The sequence below is a fragment of the Chiloscyllium plagiosum genome, chromosome 6, assembly GCF_004010195.1.
Source record: "Chiloscyllium plagiosum isolate BGI_BamShark_2017 chromosome 6, ASM401019v2, whole genome shotgun sequence".
Taxonomy (NCBI): Eukaryota; Metazoa; Chordata; class Chondrichthyes; order Orectolobiformes; family Hemiscylliidae; genus Chiloscyllium; species Chiloscyllium plagiosum.
Window position 1 is genome coordinate 94,081,940 of NC_057715.1, and position 18,885 is coordinate 94,100,824.

Here is an 18,885-nt window from a genome sequence, read left to right on the forward strand (position 1 = left end):
TACCAGTCATCTTTTTTGAAAGCATATGAATCTTCAGAGCACAGGCTGATTATCTTGTCATGAACTCATAATTTGAACTCGCTTATGAAGAGCTGATTATAAAGGACTGTAAATCAAATGCATTCAAGAGACCAGTTATCCAAGTGGTTAAGTACAACGTAATATCTTTGGCAAAGCAAACCAAGATTCTTTCAAGTCTATCGGGGATTTTTTTGCCAAATACATCCAACATAATTATGATGTTACAAATTGTAAATATCCTCTAAAAGACAAAGATTTTAAGATCGCATTTTACTACCAATGGGAATTGACAAAATCAAGAAAATCTATTGTGGATCATTTTCTAATAGTGAAAGGATGGGTTAACATGGACCGGAATGTCCCAGTTTGGTCAATGCTCAGTCATCTGGAGCTTGGGCATTATTACCTGAGTGCCCCTGAGCTGGAGAAAGAGGAAAGCAGTGGATGTAGATGTTGGGTGAAAGCTGTATATGGGTTGTTACCATCGCTGGGCATCAGGTTTTGTAGGCTCATGTAGTGGGGCGCTTTGTAACCTTAAAAAGCATTTGTTAGTTTCCATGACACGGACTGAAATGTTGTTGATACTTGGAACATCTGACCGCATTTATCAACTTCTAACCCAACAATGAGGTTTGGGCCTAGTGTGAGTTACCCAGTGACCGACAAAACTCTTGCATACCTTTTCATATGTATTCTTAGTAACTACGTTTCACGGTGCAACTGATTTCTTCTCTGACTCCTGTGTTAATCAAAATGGAATCCTGTTATCCACAGATAAGTAAAAAATCAGGAAAGTGACTGTCCTGTAAAGGGTTTTCCTGCCTGAGGGAGTAGGAGCAGACTGAGTGAAAATTACCCTGCATATCCCCTTCAGTCCACTGTTCTAGCACATCCAATGGTCATGGGCTACAATGCAATACTGCTGGTTTACAAACACTGTGATTATAATATGCAAAGGTCCTGCCATTGATCGAGGTGATCCAGGGAGTGTTCAGCTCTCATGCTGTGAGCTTCTGTCCAGGATTCAGGTGTGCAGTGCAATGATAACGTTGGTGCTAACTAACACACTGGACACAGCAGGGGTCTATAAACCTAACACTAATCGTAACCTGCTTGCACTTCTGAACTTGCCTGAACCCCTGAAAGCCTGTCTGAACTTCTTCTTATAATGGGAGGTTGCTTTGTGCACAGCGCACATTGTAATTGAATATCTGGGCATTGCTCAGAAGGAAGGATGGAAGAGGAGCAATTGAGTCCCGGCCAGAGGGCAGGTTCACCGGTTCTCCAGTGCAATCCTGGAAGCTTTACCCAGGGAAGGGGGCAAGTGGGAGAGAGACATTATTTCTTTGCAGGCCTCTAAGCATATGCTGTGAAGGGATTGGATGCATGTGGTGTAGCATATACACTGTCCGTGTGTGATCCCAAAAGAACCTGTCTACAGTGTGTCCGTAAAGCTCAATGACCTCTTTCAAATGGTCAGAGTCATTTGAATGCATCTTCAAGTTCCATCACTGACCTGTTGTACCACCACACAGCTCAACTCGACATTACTTACCTACTTCGGACTTGTTTCTAACACTCTTAATCTTCCCCACCGCCTTGCAGTTACACCTGATACAACCTCTCATCAACATTTTGGCTTGCATTCACCTCCATCTATTTAGCTCTGTAAAGTGCATCCCTAAATACATGGCAACCCTTTCACACACTGTTACCTCCTCACTTTTAGCACAGGAGGATTGGTTGGGGATAGGAATGCTGCCTTATCCTCAGCCTCTGTTGAGGAAGGGTTTCTCTGAACTATTGATTGCAGCAGTGCCTGAGGCCATCGCATCACCGACATCTTTTCCACAGCACCACACGTGTGGTGTATGCACCTTCTCAAACCTGCAATGGTCATAAAGTTACAGGTAGTTTGACAATGGACCTCCTGCTTTCCACCTCCCCCTTTCCTCACCCCTCTCCTTCTACATTTGTTTTCAGATACCCAAGGACTGTTGTCTGATCAGTGTGATAATGGAGAGCAAGAATAGGTTTGATGAAGGGGCATTGGCTTTAGATCTAATCAGTTTAGATGATGGCACTGTGTATGATTGAGAGGTTGGTATAGAGGTGAGATCAGCATGGAGTGAGCTACTCCACCCGAATAAGCAGCAGCAAGGCTGGTGGAAAAAGAAAATGTGTATTTTTGTTTCCTGGAGAGCAAGGTGACTGACATAGTGCCTCAGAGTACTCTGATAAGGACTTCATCGGGTGAGGTTCAGGGTACTGTCATGACTGTTTGGTTTTATGATGTGTCTACTTGAAGTTAAATGGAATGCTTTTGGAGACAGAACTTTGACCTCCTACAAAATCTGCTTGGAGACAGGTCAAGTGACCTGGGTTGCCATGGACTCAGCCCAGGTTAAAGTTTATTAAAAGTGAGATGCCAATTTTAACAGGTGGCTGACCTTACTGTACAGATTGTCAGAAAAACGTGGAAGACTGCTGAGAACTTGGTGTAGTATATAATCATGGAGCGAGATTGTCCGAATCAGGATGGCTCGGGAATCCTTAAAGATTGCTGAGCTTGAGCTTGATTCCGCCTTTCAGGAATGCATTTTAAGGATGTAGCTAACTTGGGTTGTGAGCCCACATTCGGCACTCTCAACCTGATCACTTGGAGTCATAGAGTCGTAGAGATGTACAGCACAGAAACCGACACTTTGATCCAACTCATCCATGCCGACTAGATATCCTAAATTGATCTAGTCCCATTTGCCAGCATTTAGCCCACATCCCTCTAAACCCTTCCCATCCATTGCAGAGAGAGGCACATTTGTATTGGTCATTGAGTCAGGACAGCTTTTAAAGGATGCAATAAAAGCCATTAGTAATAAGGTCCATAGTGACAATAGTAAGTGCCAAAAATGGGTCATTCATTCATTACATTATTTATTTGATTATTGTAAAGGCATGCTAACTGACTCTGCTGTATAGCTGTTCCTCATGATGATGTTTGCTGCTACCATTGTCTTTAAGTGTAGGAAACTACAGTGCCTGCATGCTCTAATATGCCAGAGGAAATCTAATTTCTGGTCAAACCAGAATGGTCACTTTGTAATTAACAAGGTCTAGCTACGTAGCAACTTATTACAATTGAAAAAGCAAAGAACAGTACAGCACAGGAACAGACCCTTTGGCCCACCAAGACTGTGCCTTTCTAAACTCAAAACCTTTTGTCACTATGCTGTCCATATCCCTCTATTTCCCACCTATTCATATATCTATCAAGATGCTTCTTAAACATTGTTATTGTATCCAGCTCCTCCTCCACCTCTGGTAGCATATTGCCAGATGTTTGCCACCCTCTTTTTTTTAAAAAAAAAATTGTCTCCCACATCCAAACTTTCCTGTTTACTTTAAACCATGACCCCCTGATAACTAACATTTCTACCCTGGGATAAAGACTCCAATTACCCATGCTTCTCATTGTTTTGCAAAATTCTATCAGGTCGCCCCTCATTCTGTGACATTCAAGTGAAAACAAACCAAATTTGTCTAATCTCCTCCAAGCTAGTACTGTCCAAACTAAGCAACATCTTGATAAACCATTTCTGTACCCTCTCCAAAACCTCCACATCCTTCTGGCAGTGTGGTGACCAGAACTGTACGCACCGTTCCAAGTGTAGCCTAACTAAGGATCTAGACAGCTACAACATGACTTCACAATTTTTATATAAAATCTCCTGCCCGATAAAGGCAAGCAAGCCTTATGCTTTTTTAACTATCTTGTCTATTTTTATTGCCCCTTCTAGGGAACGGTGAACATGTACCCATAGATCCCTCTGTATGTTAACACTTATAAGGGTTTTGCAATTTGCTGCATAATCACTGCATGAGTCATCCTTTTTGCAGCTTTAATAAATTATTCCCGCTTTAATAAATTATTCCCACTTTAATTCTGGTTTTACTGAATGATTCCTGCTCTGGACAGCTAAAATGCTTTTGTTCCTGCCTTTATCATAGCTTTTATGGAGGATCTCTTGCCTTTTCTAGGCTGTGTGCAAAACCTTCCAAATTCTTTGTCCACATTATTGTTTTAATTACTCTCTTCATGATGTATGCCTGATCTGTAACTTCGGATCAATGGTTCTTTTGTGGCCTTTTAATTCCTTTCTGTAGTCATGCCTCGTGGTGCCCATTCACTATTGCAGCAACAAGTACATTTTTAAAATTCTTGCCTTTCCAGCCTAGATAATGAATCACTTTAAATTACTCCAGCAGAGATTTTAAGCTTTGCTTCAATGTCTGTTCTCTCACCACTGGAGTCCAATTTGGGACAGCTCCCACAGATCACTGTCTGGCAATGTGGTCTGTCTGTGCTTTGGATTTGCGAATTCTCCATCCCCAGGAAATGCTAGCTCTCCTGATACAATGCATCGATTACTAGGTCTGAAAAACTTTCACCATTCACTGATGTACTCCTCCTTGATAAGCCCCGCACTGACTACAAGTGGTGTCTGAAGATTTCACACCAAGGGTTGTGTGAGCAGTCAAATCAAATCCACTCCACTCCCTACCACGTTGTTGCATAAGATAGTCACCCTAGTCACAGAAGATGATAGGTTGCCCCCTCATTTGAGAAAGACATCTGGTGGGTGATTTTAACATGAGGGTCACCATGCCTCAGACTAGGGGCAAGGTCAACAGGCTAGATCTTGGTGGTGACTTCAGCCAGCTGTGACATCACTGTTTCACAAACTGGCTATCCAGCCAACTGAGTGAACTGAGTCCCACATTATATGGCTGTGTCAGCTCACTGTGCTGTATGAGCTGCTGCTCATAATGAAGTTCCTGCCACCATCCTCTAAGAGTAGAAAACTGCAGAGTCGGGCTTGGTCTAAGTTGGTAGACAAAACTGCTTACTGGTCAAGCTAGAGAAGTCTCTTTTATAATTAATGATTTATTGTCATGTATATCTTGAAGATACGTTGAAAATTATTTTGTCATCACAATCTGGTGCCATTTTGAGCTATAATAGGAAATTGCTTAAATAAGAGTTCAGTTGCTGATCAAATTGATGTTTCCAGCATGGTTTCAGGACTTCTATAAAGTCTCTGCAAGGTGTTCCAGTTCTCAAGAAATCCTGCTCCTGGAACCGCAATGACAATGCTAATGCCCCAGGAGATCCTGGCTCTGCTACCATCTGACACCACCAGGGGTCCCGGCTCCGGGCCTACCGCCCCGCCCCTCCAAGGGGTCCCGGCCCCAGGCCTACTGCTGCCAGGAGTCTTGACCCACGCTGCTGACGCTGCAGCCACCACCCCTGCTGACACCACTCTGGCCTCAAAGGTGAAGAAAGAAAAGGATAAGAAGATAAAAAATAAATGAGAAAAGGATGCCTCCAGCCTGGAACAGATGAGGTCCTACGAACCCAAACACTACCTACTGTGCTGGCATTTTTATTAACGAGGCTTGTTAATTATGTTTTAAAAAGTAGTTACAGGTCATATTTGTGGTTATAGAGACTTTGCAGAGGAGTAGATGTTAGGCTCCACTCCTTTTGAAAGCTGGAGGTGTCCTCTGAGCAAGACATCATGGTGGTTCTTATGGCACTGCTCAGTATTAACCCTTTCAAGCCCACATCCTTTCCATTTTGGGCAAACACATTTTTAATACTAGGCAATGAAAATGCCAATCATCCAGACGCTTTAAAGTATCAATAGTAGAAATTGCAACCACTTCAATCCACTTAGTCTAGTTTTGTTTATACAGGCCATTTTGTAGCACCAAGAGACACCTGGGTTCAAGTCCCACCTGCTTCAGAGGTGTGTAATACCATCTCTGAACAGGCTGATCAGAAAAATAAGCTACATTCTCGACTACAGGTTGTTGGTAGCAGACTGGCTGCCTCCAGGCTACTGTAGTACTGGGAGGGATGGGGCGGTGCTACAGAGCGCAATGTTGCAGTCAGTAACTTGCTGTAATTAAGGCATAAATAGAACAGCACAATGAATAGAGTGAAAAATACCTTGCGTGAAAATCCAAATTGTTTGCTGTTCAGTCTTCACATCACAGGAAAGAAGATAGGTGCATGAGCAGGTGATGCAACACCTTGAGTTCGTGGCATTGAGTTAGATAATCATTCCTGTATCATCCCTATATCCCGATTTATGTCATGTAGATCTCTGTACATTAAAAATCTCTGCCTTGAATGTAATGAATGACTGAGCTTCCACAGCTGTCTAGGGTGGAGAATTCTAAAGATTCACCTCAATCTGAGTGAAGAATATTCTCTCGTTTCAGTTGTAAAGGGGTTGACCCATATTCGAAGACTGTGCCCCTGGTTCTAAGTGCCTGCTGCACTCTCTGTGCACCCTTCCTTCAGTAAGGGGCACCAAGGATGCACACAACCCCCCTGGTGTGGTCTCCCGGAACTTCTGTACAATTGAAGCAAAACATTTTGCTCCAGCACTCTCATCCTCTGGTGATAAAGGCCAACATACCATTTGCTCCCTAATTACTTGCTGCAGCTGCAGGTTAGCTTCTAGTTTAAAAATGAAGGGTCTTTATTCGATTTCATAAAGGAAAATAAGTGGATTGAATGCATAATCAAATTAGCTATGATCTTATCAAATGGTAGAGGGAACAAGTGGTTCGCTGCTGATCCTAAAACTTGTGTTATTAAATATTGCATATTTAAGAAACGTTTTTAAAAATGTTGATCTTTTAATTTTTTTCTGTCTTTAATGTAAAATTTAAGCAATCAAGTATCTAGGGGTATCACATTATTTATATGTAACATAAAATCTTGATCTCCAGCAGGAGGGCAGACAACAACTTATGGGCGGCATGGTGGCACAGTGGTTAGCACTGCTGCCTCACAGCGCCTGAGACCCGGGTTCAATTCCCACCTCAGGCGACTGACTGTGTGGAGTTTGCACGTTCTCCCCGTGTCTGTGTGGGTTTCCTCCGGGTGCTCCGGTTTCCTCCCACAGTCCAAAGATGTGCAGGTTAGGTGAATTGGCCATGCTAAATTGCCCGTAGTGTTAGGTAAGGGGTAAATGTAGGGGCATGGGTGGATTGCGCTTCGGCGGGTCGGTGTGGACTTGTTGGGCCGAAGGGCCTGTTTCCACGCTGTAATGTAATGTAATCTAATCTAAACTTTTCACTGAAATTGTTATCGTCTCAGCTGGGTTTTCCACTGAAGTGTTTACATCCAGCAGACACTAGGGGGTAGACTTGTGCCATCTTTGGCTGCATTCAAGAACCAGACGAACTGTAGTTCAGCTTGCTGAAGGTGTTGCTTTTTTTTTGGAAATATCTGGTGCTTTAGAATGACAGTTCAGCAGGAGTTCCCAGATCTGCACTTGCAATTGTAGTGAAAGACTGGAGCAATATTCAGTGGAATATGTTAAATGATATTACACTGTGTGTTCTGGCCTGTCTGCTTACCTTCTGTGGGTGGCATGGTGGCAGTGGGCGGCATGGTGGCACAGTGGTTAGCACTGTTGCCTCACAGTGCCAGAGACCTAGGTTCAATTCCCGCCTCAGGCAACTGTCTCTGGAGTTTGCACATTCTCCCCGTGTTTGCGTGGGTTTCCTCTGGGTGCTCCGGTTTCCTCCCACAGTCCAAAAATGTGCAGGTGAATTGGCTGTGCTAAATTGCCCGTAGTGTTAGGTGAAGGGGTAAATGTAGGGGAATGGGTCTGGGTGGATTGTTCTTCGGCGGGTCGGTGTGGACTTGTTGGGCTGAAGGGCCTGTTTCCACACTGTAAGTAATCTAATCTAATCTAAACTGCTATATACCTTCAGTAAGATTTACTGTGTAAATTTTCCTTGGGTGCTGTTAGAGGTATGCAATACAATATGCCCCTTTCGAATTTTGATGTATCTCGAACCATCCTGTCTTTCAAAACCTTTAGTTAATTTGTTCTAAACACTAATGAAAAATAACTTGTGTCCACAAGTTGTCAACAAAAGTAATTATTGTCCCCACTAGGGTAGTGAACTTGTGTAACGTGTAGCAAGCAGTCTGCTAGAGGGTATGGAAATTGGATTGCCATGCTTTAAAGAAACAGTTTGAGCTTAACACTTCAGTAAATCAAAGGACAACACAGCTGAGGAAATTGCAATATATGGCTTACTCCATTAACTTCACTGTTTTTCTCATAAATCAGTTTTTCTAAATGTCTCAATCTTTGGACCATGCAACTAAACAAAGCACATAGGAATGCTGAATTTTTTATAGATTTGGATATCCTGGTAGAGGTGAAGCTGATGAAAATGACTAATTATCATTGTCCAGAGCAATGGAGTCGGCCATTCAACCCCTTGAGACCACTCCCCTATTCAGTCAGTTCCAGCCCCTCTGTGCCCTATGGTAGGAGGATCTTACACAATGAGTCTTTGTGACGGTAGCAACAAACTTTAGTGCGTCACTCAGTTCATAATCCTGGATTTGGGAATATGTCAGTCTCTTTGAACGCAGGGCACTTTTTGCATTGGAAAACTGGTTATGGAAGGACCAAAGAGTGACTTTTACTGAGTTGACTGTTCTCCAGTAATTGATGCTTCTGCTGGTGATTGTGCCTAGGAGTATTCCATAGAGCAGTGAGTGCGTCTGAGCTGTTTCGCACAATCTAATGTGTCTCTTTGACAGCCATCTTTGTGAAGCTGCTTTCCAGTGCAGCCAGCTGGAATGACTCTACCACTGTTATATAATTCATAGCTTAGAGTCAGCCACAAATTGCATGTTCAACTTTTGTTAATTTTGGATTGTACAATCCAGGTGATTATTCCAGGGTGGTATTTAATGTTTGCTTTGTTTGACTCTTGGATAGTAATAACTCATCTGTTACAAGCGATGAACATTTATGGCTTCATTCTTTCAGTAAAGAACTGCAATTTCAGATTTATCCTCTTTTTTTTTAATAAACAGAAAGAAATAGTTTCTACCAACTTCATAACATTGCAGTAGCACATTTAAATGAAGGTATTCAGGACTCTAGGATGTTTACAGGGAGCCACAAAGTGAGGGAATTGGGAATTTGGACTCTCACTATGGATGGTTTGATGTCACAACAGGAGGAATTGACTGAGTGTCAGAGAAGTGGCAGAAATTCCATCAGTCTAACAGTCCATGTATAGCAAACCTGTCCTTGCCCCGATTTAAGCACTTGAAAAGCATGATGATTGAAATCCTATAGAAAATTGCTCTGGTCCTTCCTCGAGGTGAGTTTCTTTCTTATTTGAAATGAAGGCTTATCTGACCTCTGGTTTTCTCATACGGGGTCAATGCAATTTGTTCATTATCAACAGGTCTGCTTGAAGGTTGATCTAGAAGTCGGGACCACCTTGTCTGAAGCAGATTGTCAATGTGGGCCCAGCAGAACGGAAGAGGCTGGGATTGTGTCTCATCTGCGTTTTTACAATTTTAATTTTGAATTCCTGAGGCAATCTTTCCAATTGGTTGCTGATTGATTGCTTTATTGTTGTCACGTGTATGGAGATACAGTGAAAGTATTGTTTTGCCTGCTAAACAGGCAGATCGTACCACATGGTATGCATCAGGACAGAGTGCAGAATACAGTGTTACAACTGCAGAGAGAGAGACAGCAGAATTAACATTTAAGAGGTCTGTTCAAAACTCTAATAATAGGGAAGAAGTTGTTCTTGAATCTTTTTGTATCTGTGTTTAAACCTTTTATATTTTCTGCCTGTGGAAAAGGACATACCTAGGGTGGGAGGGGTCTTTGATTATATTGGTTGCTTTCTTGGGGCAGTGGGAAGTATAAATGGAGTTAATGGATGGGTTTGTGGGGCTTATCTTGATCAGTCACTGTAAATTCAGAAGATTCATGTGGATGGAACTAAATTTACAGTGGCCAGTTTCAACATCCAAGAAATGAGTTTAAAGGTGGATTAATTCTATCATCTTTCAACAATCTCCACATCGGGAAAATGAAACCTTTCAAATGTTGTTTGTATTCAGAATAGAGGCTGTACTTGTCTGAAGATTAAATGGTACTTCACTATTCTACATGATAATGTTCATTGTATATCTGTAAACATAATCCCATTTGTCAGAGCAAAACATAGAAAATAAGAATCTGCTGTACATTACAGAGTGGATGATCATATTTACCCTTTTTCCCCTTTCTCCCCATAACCTCTGATTCCTTTAGTCCTAAGAACTAACTCATTGAAAACATTGTGTTTTGGCCTCAATTGCTGTTTATAGTTGAGTATTTCACAATCTCATCATTCTCTGGGTGAAAGATTTTCTCCTCATCTCAGTCCTAAATGGCCTACTTTGTATCCTCTAACTCCTGGTACTGGATGCCCTGCATTTACCCTGTTAGAATTTTATATGTTTCAATGAGAGCCCCCTCATCCTTCTGAACTCCAATGGCTAACCAACCCAGTGTCTCTTTATACATCAGTCCAATCATTCCCAGAAATCATTCTTGTAAACCTTTGGTTGCACTCCGTCCGTAGCCAGGACATCCTTCCTCCGATAAGGAGACCAGAACTCCACACTACACTCCAGATGTAGTCTCACTGAAGCCCTTTATATAACTGCAGTAAGATATTCCCTGCTCCTTATTCGAACTGTCTTGGAATGAAGGGGCACTATTTGCTGCCCTCTCTCCATCTTCTGCAGCTGCATGCATACACAAGGACACTCCTGGTCTCGCTTCTCCCCCTTTCCCAATCTATTTCCATTCAGATAATAATCCGGTTTTCTGTTTTTTTATTTTTGCCTTTCGTTTGCAGAGTATCCTGAATCCAATGCAAGGCTTTCTCAGCACGTTGGCATTTTATGGCTGGACTGGATGGGACTTTGATTTCAGGTTTCAAAAGAACGAGATTCAGTGGGAATTACCAACGGCCTCTGCTTCAGCTGAGAATGAGTATGAAAACCCTGTGGCAGCGTCGCTGAATTACCACGATTACCTACAAGAATGTGAAAAGATGATGACTGAAAATAGTCACGACAGTAATGATGAGCTTTGTGCCCTCTCTGAAGGTAATGGGAAAGCAAATGGTTTCTTTGCATCAAATTCCCCCGTCTATCAGGGGCTGTAACTGGCTTTCTCAAAGTAGCCACAACCATTCTGTGACTTCTGCTGCTAAACATTCTTCTTAATCACCGTGAAAGTCCCTCGCTGTTAAAGAAGGGGGGGGGATGCCTTGTCAACATTGCTCTGTGGTCAACCAGCAGATGGTCTGATGGAAGTGCAAATCTCTGCATGACCCAGCTCTACAATTGGGTTGACGTTGATGTTTCGCACAATCTTCCCTTCAAGCCCGTTGATTTCCAGCATTGTTTAAAACCGCAGAACTCCTTATATCCCTAATTTTTCTTTTCTCCTCCTATCCCTGCATTTTTAAATCCAATCTCTGCCCTATCTAGAACTACTTCATGATTTATGGATCATTTTTAGCATTTTCCTTTAATCAGTGTCTTGCGAGGAAGTTATCCCAGGTGTCCTGACCAGTATTTTATCCCTCAGTCCACATCAGACCAATGGTTTACCTGGCTGTTCTCACATTGCTGGCATTTCTTTCTCCTTGTTTTCTTTTGTTTGTTCATTGATTTTTATTTCATTCATTTTTTTGGGTCATTTGTTTTTCTCTTTTTCTTCCAGGATAGGGCCTGGCTGTTCCTTCCAGCTCCCTGTACTGCCCCCCTCCCCCCCCCTTGGAAAGTGCAGGTCTCTTCCACTTCCAGCTTGAGAACCTTAGTTAGAATTGTTCCTCTATTGGAGACCATCCTTTCAACTCTGAGCTCTCTCTTGCACATTCCTCACTTCCCTCCCTTTTTTTAAGATGCTTCCTAAAACCTACCCAGAATCATAGACTCCTTTACAGTTTGGAACAGGCCATTCTGCCCATCGCGTCTACACAAACTCTCCAAAGACCACCCTATCCAGACCCACTCTCCTACCCTATCCCTGTAACCTTGCATTTCCCCAGGTTAATCCACCTAGCCTGACCATCCCTGGTCTCTGTGGGCAATTTAGTACAGCCAAGGAGGAAACCAGAGCACGTGGAGAGAATGTGCAAACTCCACACCCCAAGGCTGGAATCAAACCCAGGTCCCAGCACTGAGGCAGCAGTGCTAACCACTGTGCCATCGCATTGCACCGCCCATTTGAACTACCTCTTTGACTAAGCCTTGGGTCATCTTCCCTAACATTTCCTTACATGACTTGGTGTCAAATTTGATTTAATAAAACTGCAGTGAAGTGCTTTGAGAAATTTTACTATGTTAAAGGTGCTATATAAAAAAAAAAGTTGTTTCTCATTTTTATAACATATTTGATGCTGCATATTGTAGAATATCATTAACTCAAATGACAGGAATTGACTGAGTTCAAATCAAGGAATGGTCAGTAACTTGGACCAAGTCAGGTGTTAACCCCCAACCACTTTAAATAATGTTTCAATTACCAGTACTTTTGAAAATTTAACTGAAATGAGTAAAGCATGTTGTGACTGCAAGAGAAGCCTGAATTATATTGACAGTATATGCAGAAACATAATGTTTTGGAACTGGAAGTAACAATCAGTAACACTTTTATATAATGCATTTTTAATGAAGCAATATCCCCTTATAAATTGATCTGAATGGATCAGACTCGAACAGAAATGAGTGTTCTACACAAACTTATTTTCTGTAGATGATGGTAATCTGAAAACAGAAACTATTGTTGTAACCCCTAGAGAAAGACAGAGAAAAACAGAACTAATGTTTCAGGTCAATGACCCTTCATCAAAATTGACATTTAATGTTAACCATCTCCTCTCTCTTCAGTAGGTCAGGCAGTATCTGTTAAGATTCCATTTTCCAGTTCCAAGCATTATTTCTGCATAAACAGTCCACATAAGTCAAATTCCCTTTGCAGCTACAACACGCTATAGTCCCATCAGCCAGTGTTTCAATTATTACTACTTTATAACAATAGTGTGGAAGTGTAAAAGAGAAATCACAGGTGCTCTGAGCTGTGATACCACGCTATGTGGGAGTTGAAGAAATGCCCACTCTTAGCATTGAATGCCAATGGCTTATCAAAATGGAGACTACTCACACTCATTCCTGCATGAAAATAGTCCCAACCTCTTCAGTGTATCCTCATAACTGAGTGTTCCTCATCTCTGTAACCAGTTCTGCATTCACATCTTTCTTGTTATGTGGTGCCCACAACTGCACATGGAACTTTAGCTAAATTTAATAAGTGTCTTATACAAGATCAGCATCACCTGCTTGCTGTCAGACTCTATGTTGCTGCAATAGAGTCATCAAGATGTACGGCACAGAAATAGACCCTTTGGTCCAACTCGTCCATGCTGACCAGATATCCCAACCCAATCTAGTCCCACCTGCCAGCACCTGGCCCATATCCCTCCAAACCCTTCCTATTCATATACCCATCCAGATGCCTTTTAAATGTTGCAATTGTACCAGCCTCCACCACTTCCTCTGGCCGCTCATTCAGAGGGTGTTCATGTATGGAATGAAAACGTTGCCCCTTAGGTGTCTTTTATATTTTTCCCCCCTCACCCTAAACCTATGTCCTCTAGTTCTGGACTCATCCACCCCGGGGAAGAGACTTTGTCTATTTATCCTATCCATGCCCCTCATGATTTTATAAACCTCTATAAAGTCACCGACGCTCCAGGGAAAACAGCCCCAGCCTATTCAGCCTCTCCCTGTAGCTCAAATCCTCCAACCCTGGCAACATCATTGTAAATCAAGTTTCACAACATCTTTCCGATAGGAAGGAGACCAGAATTGCTTGCAATATTCCATCAGTGGCCTAACCAATGTCCTGTACAGCTGCAACATGACCTCCCAACTCCTGTATTCAATACTCTGACCAATAAAAGAAAGCATACTAAACACCCTCTTTACTATCCTATCTACCTGCAACTCCACTTTCAAGGAGCTGTGTACCTTCACTCCAAGGTCTCTTTGTTTAGCAACATTCCCCAGGACCTTACCATTAAGTGTAGAAGTCCTGCTCTGATTTGCTTTCTCAAAATGCAGCACCTCACATTTATCTAAATTAAACTCCATCTGCCACTTATCAGCCCGTTGGCCCATCTGATCAATAAAGCTGTACACACACTGCTTTACTTACTGCTCTCAACCTGTCCTACTATTTTCAAAGATCTTTGTGCATATTCACTTCAGTTCCTCTGCTCCTGTATCCCCTTAGAACTGTACCTCCCTTATTTTCTTGCTGTCTTCAATTTTCTTCCTACCAAATTGCAACACCTCACACTACTCTGTATTGAATCACATCTGCCAACTTTCCATCCATTCCACCAACTTGTCAATATCCTTTTGGATTTCTACAGTATCCTCCTCTCAGTTTACAATTCCTCCAAGTATCGTGTCATCTGCAAACTTTGAAATTGTTCCCTGCACACCAAGATCCAAGTCATTAACATATATATCAGGAACAGCAAGGGTCTCAATACTAACCCAGGGAAATTCCACTACAAATTTTCCCCAAGCTGGTAACATATCCATTTCTTTGCCAATTTTGTGTCCATGTTGTTACTGACCCTTTTATTCCCTGAGCTATAACTTTCCCATTAAGTTTGTTGTTTGACACTGTCACGATAGTCCATGTACACCCCATCAACAGCATTACACTCATCAACTCTTTATTCACTCTTCAAAAATTCCAGCAAAGTTACTTAAACATGATTTCCCCCTTAGAAATTCATCCTGACTCTTCTTAATCAATTCACCATTTTTCATGTAACTATTAATTCTATCATGAACGGTTGGCTATAGAAGCTTCTCCATCACCAAAGTTAAGTTGACTGGGCTATGATTGCTGGCTTTGTATTTTTTATAGATTTGTTAAATGTGATGAGGATTTTTCAGAGACATTGTAACAACCCAAATTCACTGATCACTAACTCAGTCTCTGATACAATGTTAGTGTCTTTTGTTCCTGATGATAAATCTCCACATTTCTCTGCCTAACTGGTCAGGAAAGTTCACACTCTTAAAAATCACCTGAACCACAAAATACAGAATTTACTAGTAGCTCTGCCCAAGAATTCTAACTACTCAATGACTTGATACAATTAAAGAACAGTATAGTCAAATTGATGTTCTACATTTCAATGGGAAAGTTAGAAAAGGAGTTTTTGTAAAATGGTGAAAGACTGGGAATTGTTGGTATTCAGAACATCCTTGTAAGCAAACCATAGAAGGTTTAACCACCAGAGAAATGTTTAAGTTTGAACCTCATAGTCTCTCAACAGAGGAAGAGTTCTATGTTCTGAAAAGCAGGCGATCTGTCCACAGTGCCCTTTGTCTTGGTGTAGTCCTCCTGTCCATACCAGTGTTTGTAATCCTTTCAAAGTCTCTGCCATAATCTCCTCAGACTTTGTGCTGTACATGTAGAATCAGCTGCCTGATGAACAACTCCAGAGGATTTTCATTAGCTTTGAGGTGTCTCCAGCAATCCTCAGAGGCCTCCGCTACCTCCGTATTGAAGAGCCAGCCACCAACATGTGCTTTCCTTACAGCCAGCTCTCACATACCTGCTGAGGAAGATAGGGGCTGCACAGAATGTGGCTTCCTCAGGGATTAACAGTGCGTGCTCCAGGCTGGTGGCTGGAGGTTTCACAGGTAGGGAAATAAGGATTATGAAAGGCACCATCTTCATTTGAGCTGACTTCAGAGATACACACTTAGCACACGCAAGCACTCCTTGGCAATGTATGCGGGTAACCAGGGTTAACATTCCTTCCCAAATGCTCCAAACCCCTGACTTATACCCCATCGATGCTCTGTCCATTCCAAATTCCTACTTCTCTTAAACAAGTAACAAAGAGGATTGATGAGGGCAGAGTGGTGGATGTGATTTATATGGACTTCAGTAAGGCGTTCACCAAGGTTCCCCATGGGAGACTGGTTAGCAAGGTTAGATCTCTTGGATTACAGGGAGAACTAGCCATTTGGATACAGAACTGGCTCAAAGGTAGAAGACAGAGGGTGGTGGTGGAGGGTTGTTTTTCAGACTGGAGACCTGTGACCAGTGGAGTGCCCACAAGGATTGGTCCTGGCTCCTCTACCTTTCATCACTTATATAAATCATAGGAGGTATAGTTAGTAAGTTTGCAGATGACACCAAAAGTGAAGAAGGTTACCTCTGATGACAGCAGGATTTTGATCAGATTGGCCAATGGGCTAAGGTGTGGCAAATGGAGTTTAATTCAGATAAATGTGAAGTGCTGCATTTTGGAAAAGCAAATCCTAGTAGGAAGAAGGGCTCATGCCGGAAACGTCGATTCTCCTGCTCCTTGGATGCTGCCTGACCTGCTGCGCTTTTCCAGCAACACGTTTTCAGGACTTATACACTTAATGGTAAGGTCCTAGGGAGTGTTGCTGAACAAAAGACCTTGGCGTGCAGGTTCACAGACCTTTGAAAGTAGAGTTGCGCCCTGGGGTGGGGGAATCCAGAACTAGAGGGCATAGGTTTAGGGTGAGAGGGGAAAGATATAAAAGACACCCAAGGGACAACCTTTTCATGCAGAAGGTGGTGGGAGTATGGAATGAGCTGCCAGAGGGAAGTGGTGGAGGCTGGTACAATTGCAACATTTAAGAGGCATTTGGATGGGTATATGAATAGGAAGGGTTTGGAGAGGTATGGGCCGGGTGCTGGTAGGTGGGACTAGATCGGGTTGGGATATCTGGTTGGCATGGATGGGTTGGGCCAAAGGATCTGTTTCCATGCTGTACATCTCTATGACTCTATTTGCAAGAGAGCACTAAGTGCCATGTAGAATCTCCTTTTAAATTCATTTTGATTGTCTTTTTATAAAATGTCTTTATTCTCCTTTTGCCAAATTTTGAAATTCTGAATCCACAGGCTTTTGTAAGCCTCTGCCATTGATCTAATAATATCTTTAACTGCAGTTAGCTGGGAGGGTTCACTTATCCTGTTGAATGTTTTGTCTTAGAAGAATATGTTTTTGGAAATCCAAAATTAATTATCTAAATGCTAGCCAGTACCTACGAATCAAAATGTTTCATTTTTCCAATCCACCTCTGACTACATTCTCTGTGATTTCAATGTTGTCCTTGTTTAGATTTAAATTTCAGATTGAACTACATCTTTTTCAAACTTGATGAAAAATTGTCACATGATTGTCATTTTTCTGTAAAGTTTCTTCTGCACAAAGATTATTTATTAACCCATTCTTTACATAATACCTGATATTTAATATGCTATGCTCTTGGATTTAATGGTCCTCAGAAATCTGTCTCAAATACATTCCAGGAATTCTTCCTCCACGGGATTGGTGCTCATTTAATTTACTCAGTCTTTAACTAGATTGAAAGCACCCATTTACTACATGCACCTCTAAATCCCTGATTTTATACCATGGTCCATATTAACATACTCCTACCCCATGCTGTTTCTTATCTCAAGCAGTTTCTGCTTTCTATTCAAATCGATTACCCTCCTTCATAAATATATTACTCCATCTCATTGTCTTATCCTTCTTGCCTGGCCTTTATAAATATCAAATATCCTTTCAATATTTAGCTCCTAGTCTTGGTCACTCAGCAGCTCCCTCAGAGCATTATGACTAGACTATTAATCCAGTTCTGTGGAGATAAGTTCAAATTCTACCATATGCTGCAGTGAAGTTTAAAAAAAAATGGAATTAAGAATCTGCTGATGACCATGAAACCATCGCTGATTGTCAGAAAAACTCATCTGGTTCACAAATGTCCTTTTAAGAAATCTGCTATCCTCACTTGGTCTGGCCTACATGTGACTCCAGCCCACAGCAATGTGACTGACTCTTAACTGCTCTCTGAAATGATTTAGTAAGCCACTCAGTTCAAGGGTAGCTAGGGATGGGCAATAAATGCCATGAGTTTTTAAAAAACTACATTTCAGTAATGGTAATTAAATCATATTTACTTTTGCTTTGACCCATTAATTCACTTATTGTTTGTGAATGCTGCATGACTTCAGAGTGTGCTTTTAATTCTTGCCTTTTTAACGCTATTCTGCAACTCGACCTTGGTTGATTCTAGGATTTGGTTTCTGTTGAGTCTGCAATGTGATTTGGCTCAGTCACATATAGGATAATGCGCTGTCAGCAGACAAGGGCTCCACTTGGCACTGAAGCCAGCTCTGCATGCTGCTGAATCAGTTCATAGATTGAACAGAAACGAGGATCATTCTGCTGATGTACTGGTCTAGTGACTGTGTTTGTAGACACACTGCTCTATCTGGAAATTAGATACGGATCTGTTAATCTATAATTGATGCTGAATTCCTTTTGTTCACATGGGAGGATGATAAAGTTGCAGCTCCACTCTTTGGTCCTTCAAAATAAAAGTTAGATCTTCTGGACCCTGAAAATGTGTGTTTGTGGATGCATGAAGGTATTGTTGGGAGCTCTATAAATAAATTCTTTGCAACTCTCTTCACAGTAGAGGACACTAATAGCATCCAAAATTACCAAATCAAGGTTGAGAAGGTGTGGAGGAAATAAATATAATCACTATCACTAGAGAGAAAGTATTAAGGAAACTAATGAGGCTAAGGATTGGCCCTGGAGCTGATAGAATGTACACTAAAATGTTAAAGGAGAAAACTACAGAGATCATGGATGCACTGGTTGTAATCTTCCAAGAATCCTTAGATTCTGGAGCGATCCCAGAGGATTGGAAAACTGCCAATATAACACCTTACACAAAATAAGAGTATTAGATGTAATATATTTAGTAATTCCAGAAGGCTTTTCATACACAGGGCTGTTCAATGAGATAAGAGCCCACAGTGTTGGAGATGGTGTTTTAACATGGCCTGAAGATGTATTGAC

General features: G+C 41.8%; 1 protein-coding gene across 1 annotated transcript in view; it reads left to right on the forward strand.

Moving 5' to 3' along the window:
* gpr143 (G protein-coupled receptor 143) overlaps positions 1 to 18,885 on the forward strand; it is an 89,278-nt gene that overhangs the window by 45,396 nt on the left and 24,997 nt on the right. Inside the window, exon 8 of the mRNA XM_043692714.1 lies at positions 10,783 to 11,035. Coding sequence (XP_043548649.1) covers positions 10,783 to 11,035 — 253 coding nt within the window. The remainder of the gene's footprint in view (positions 1 to 10,782; positions 11,036 to 18,885) is intronic.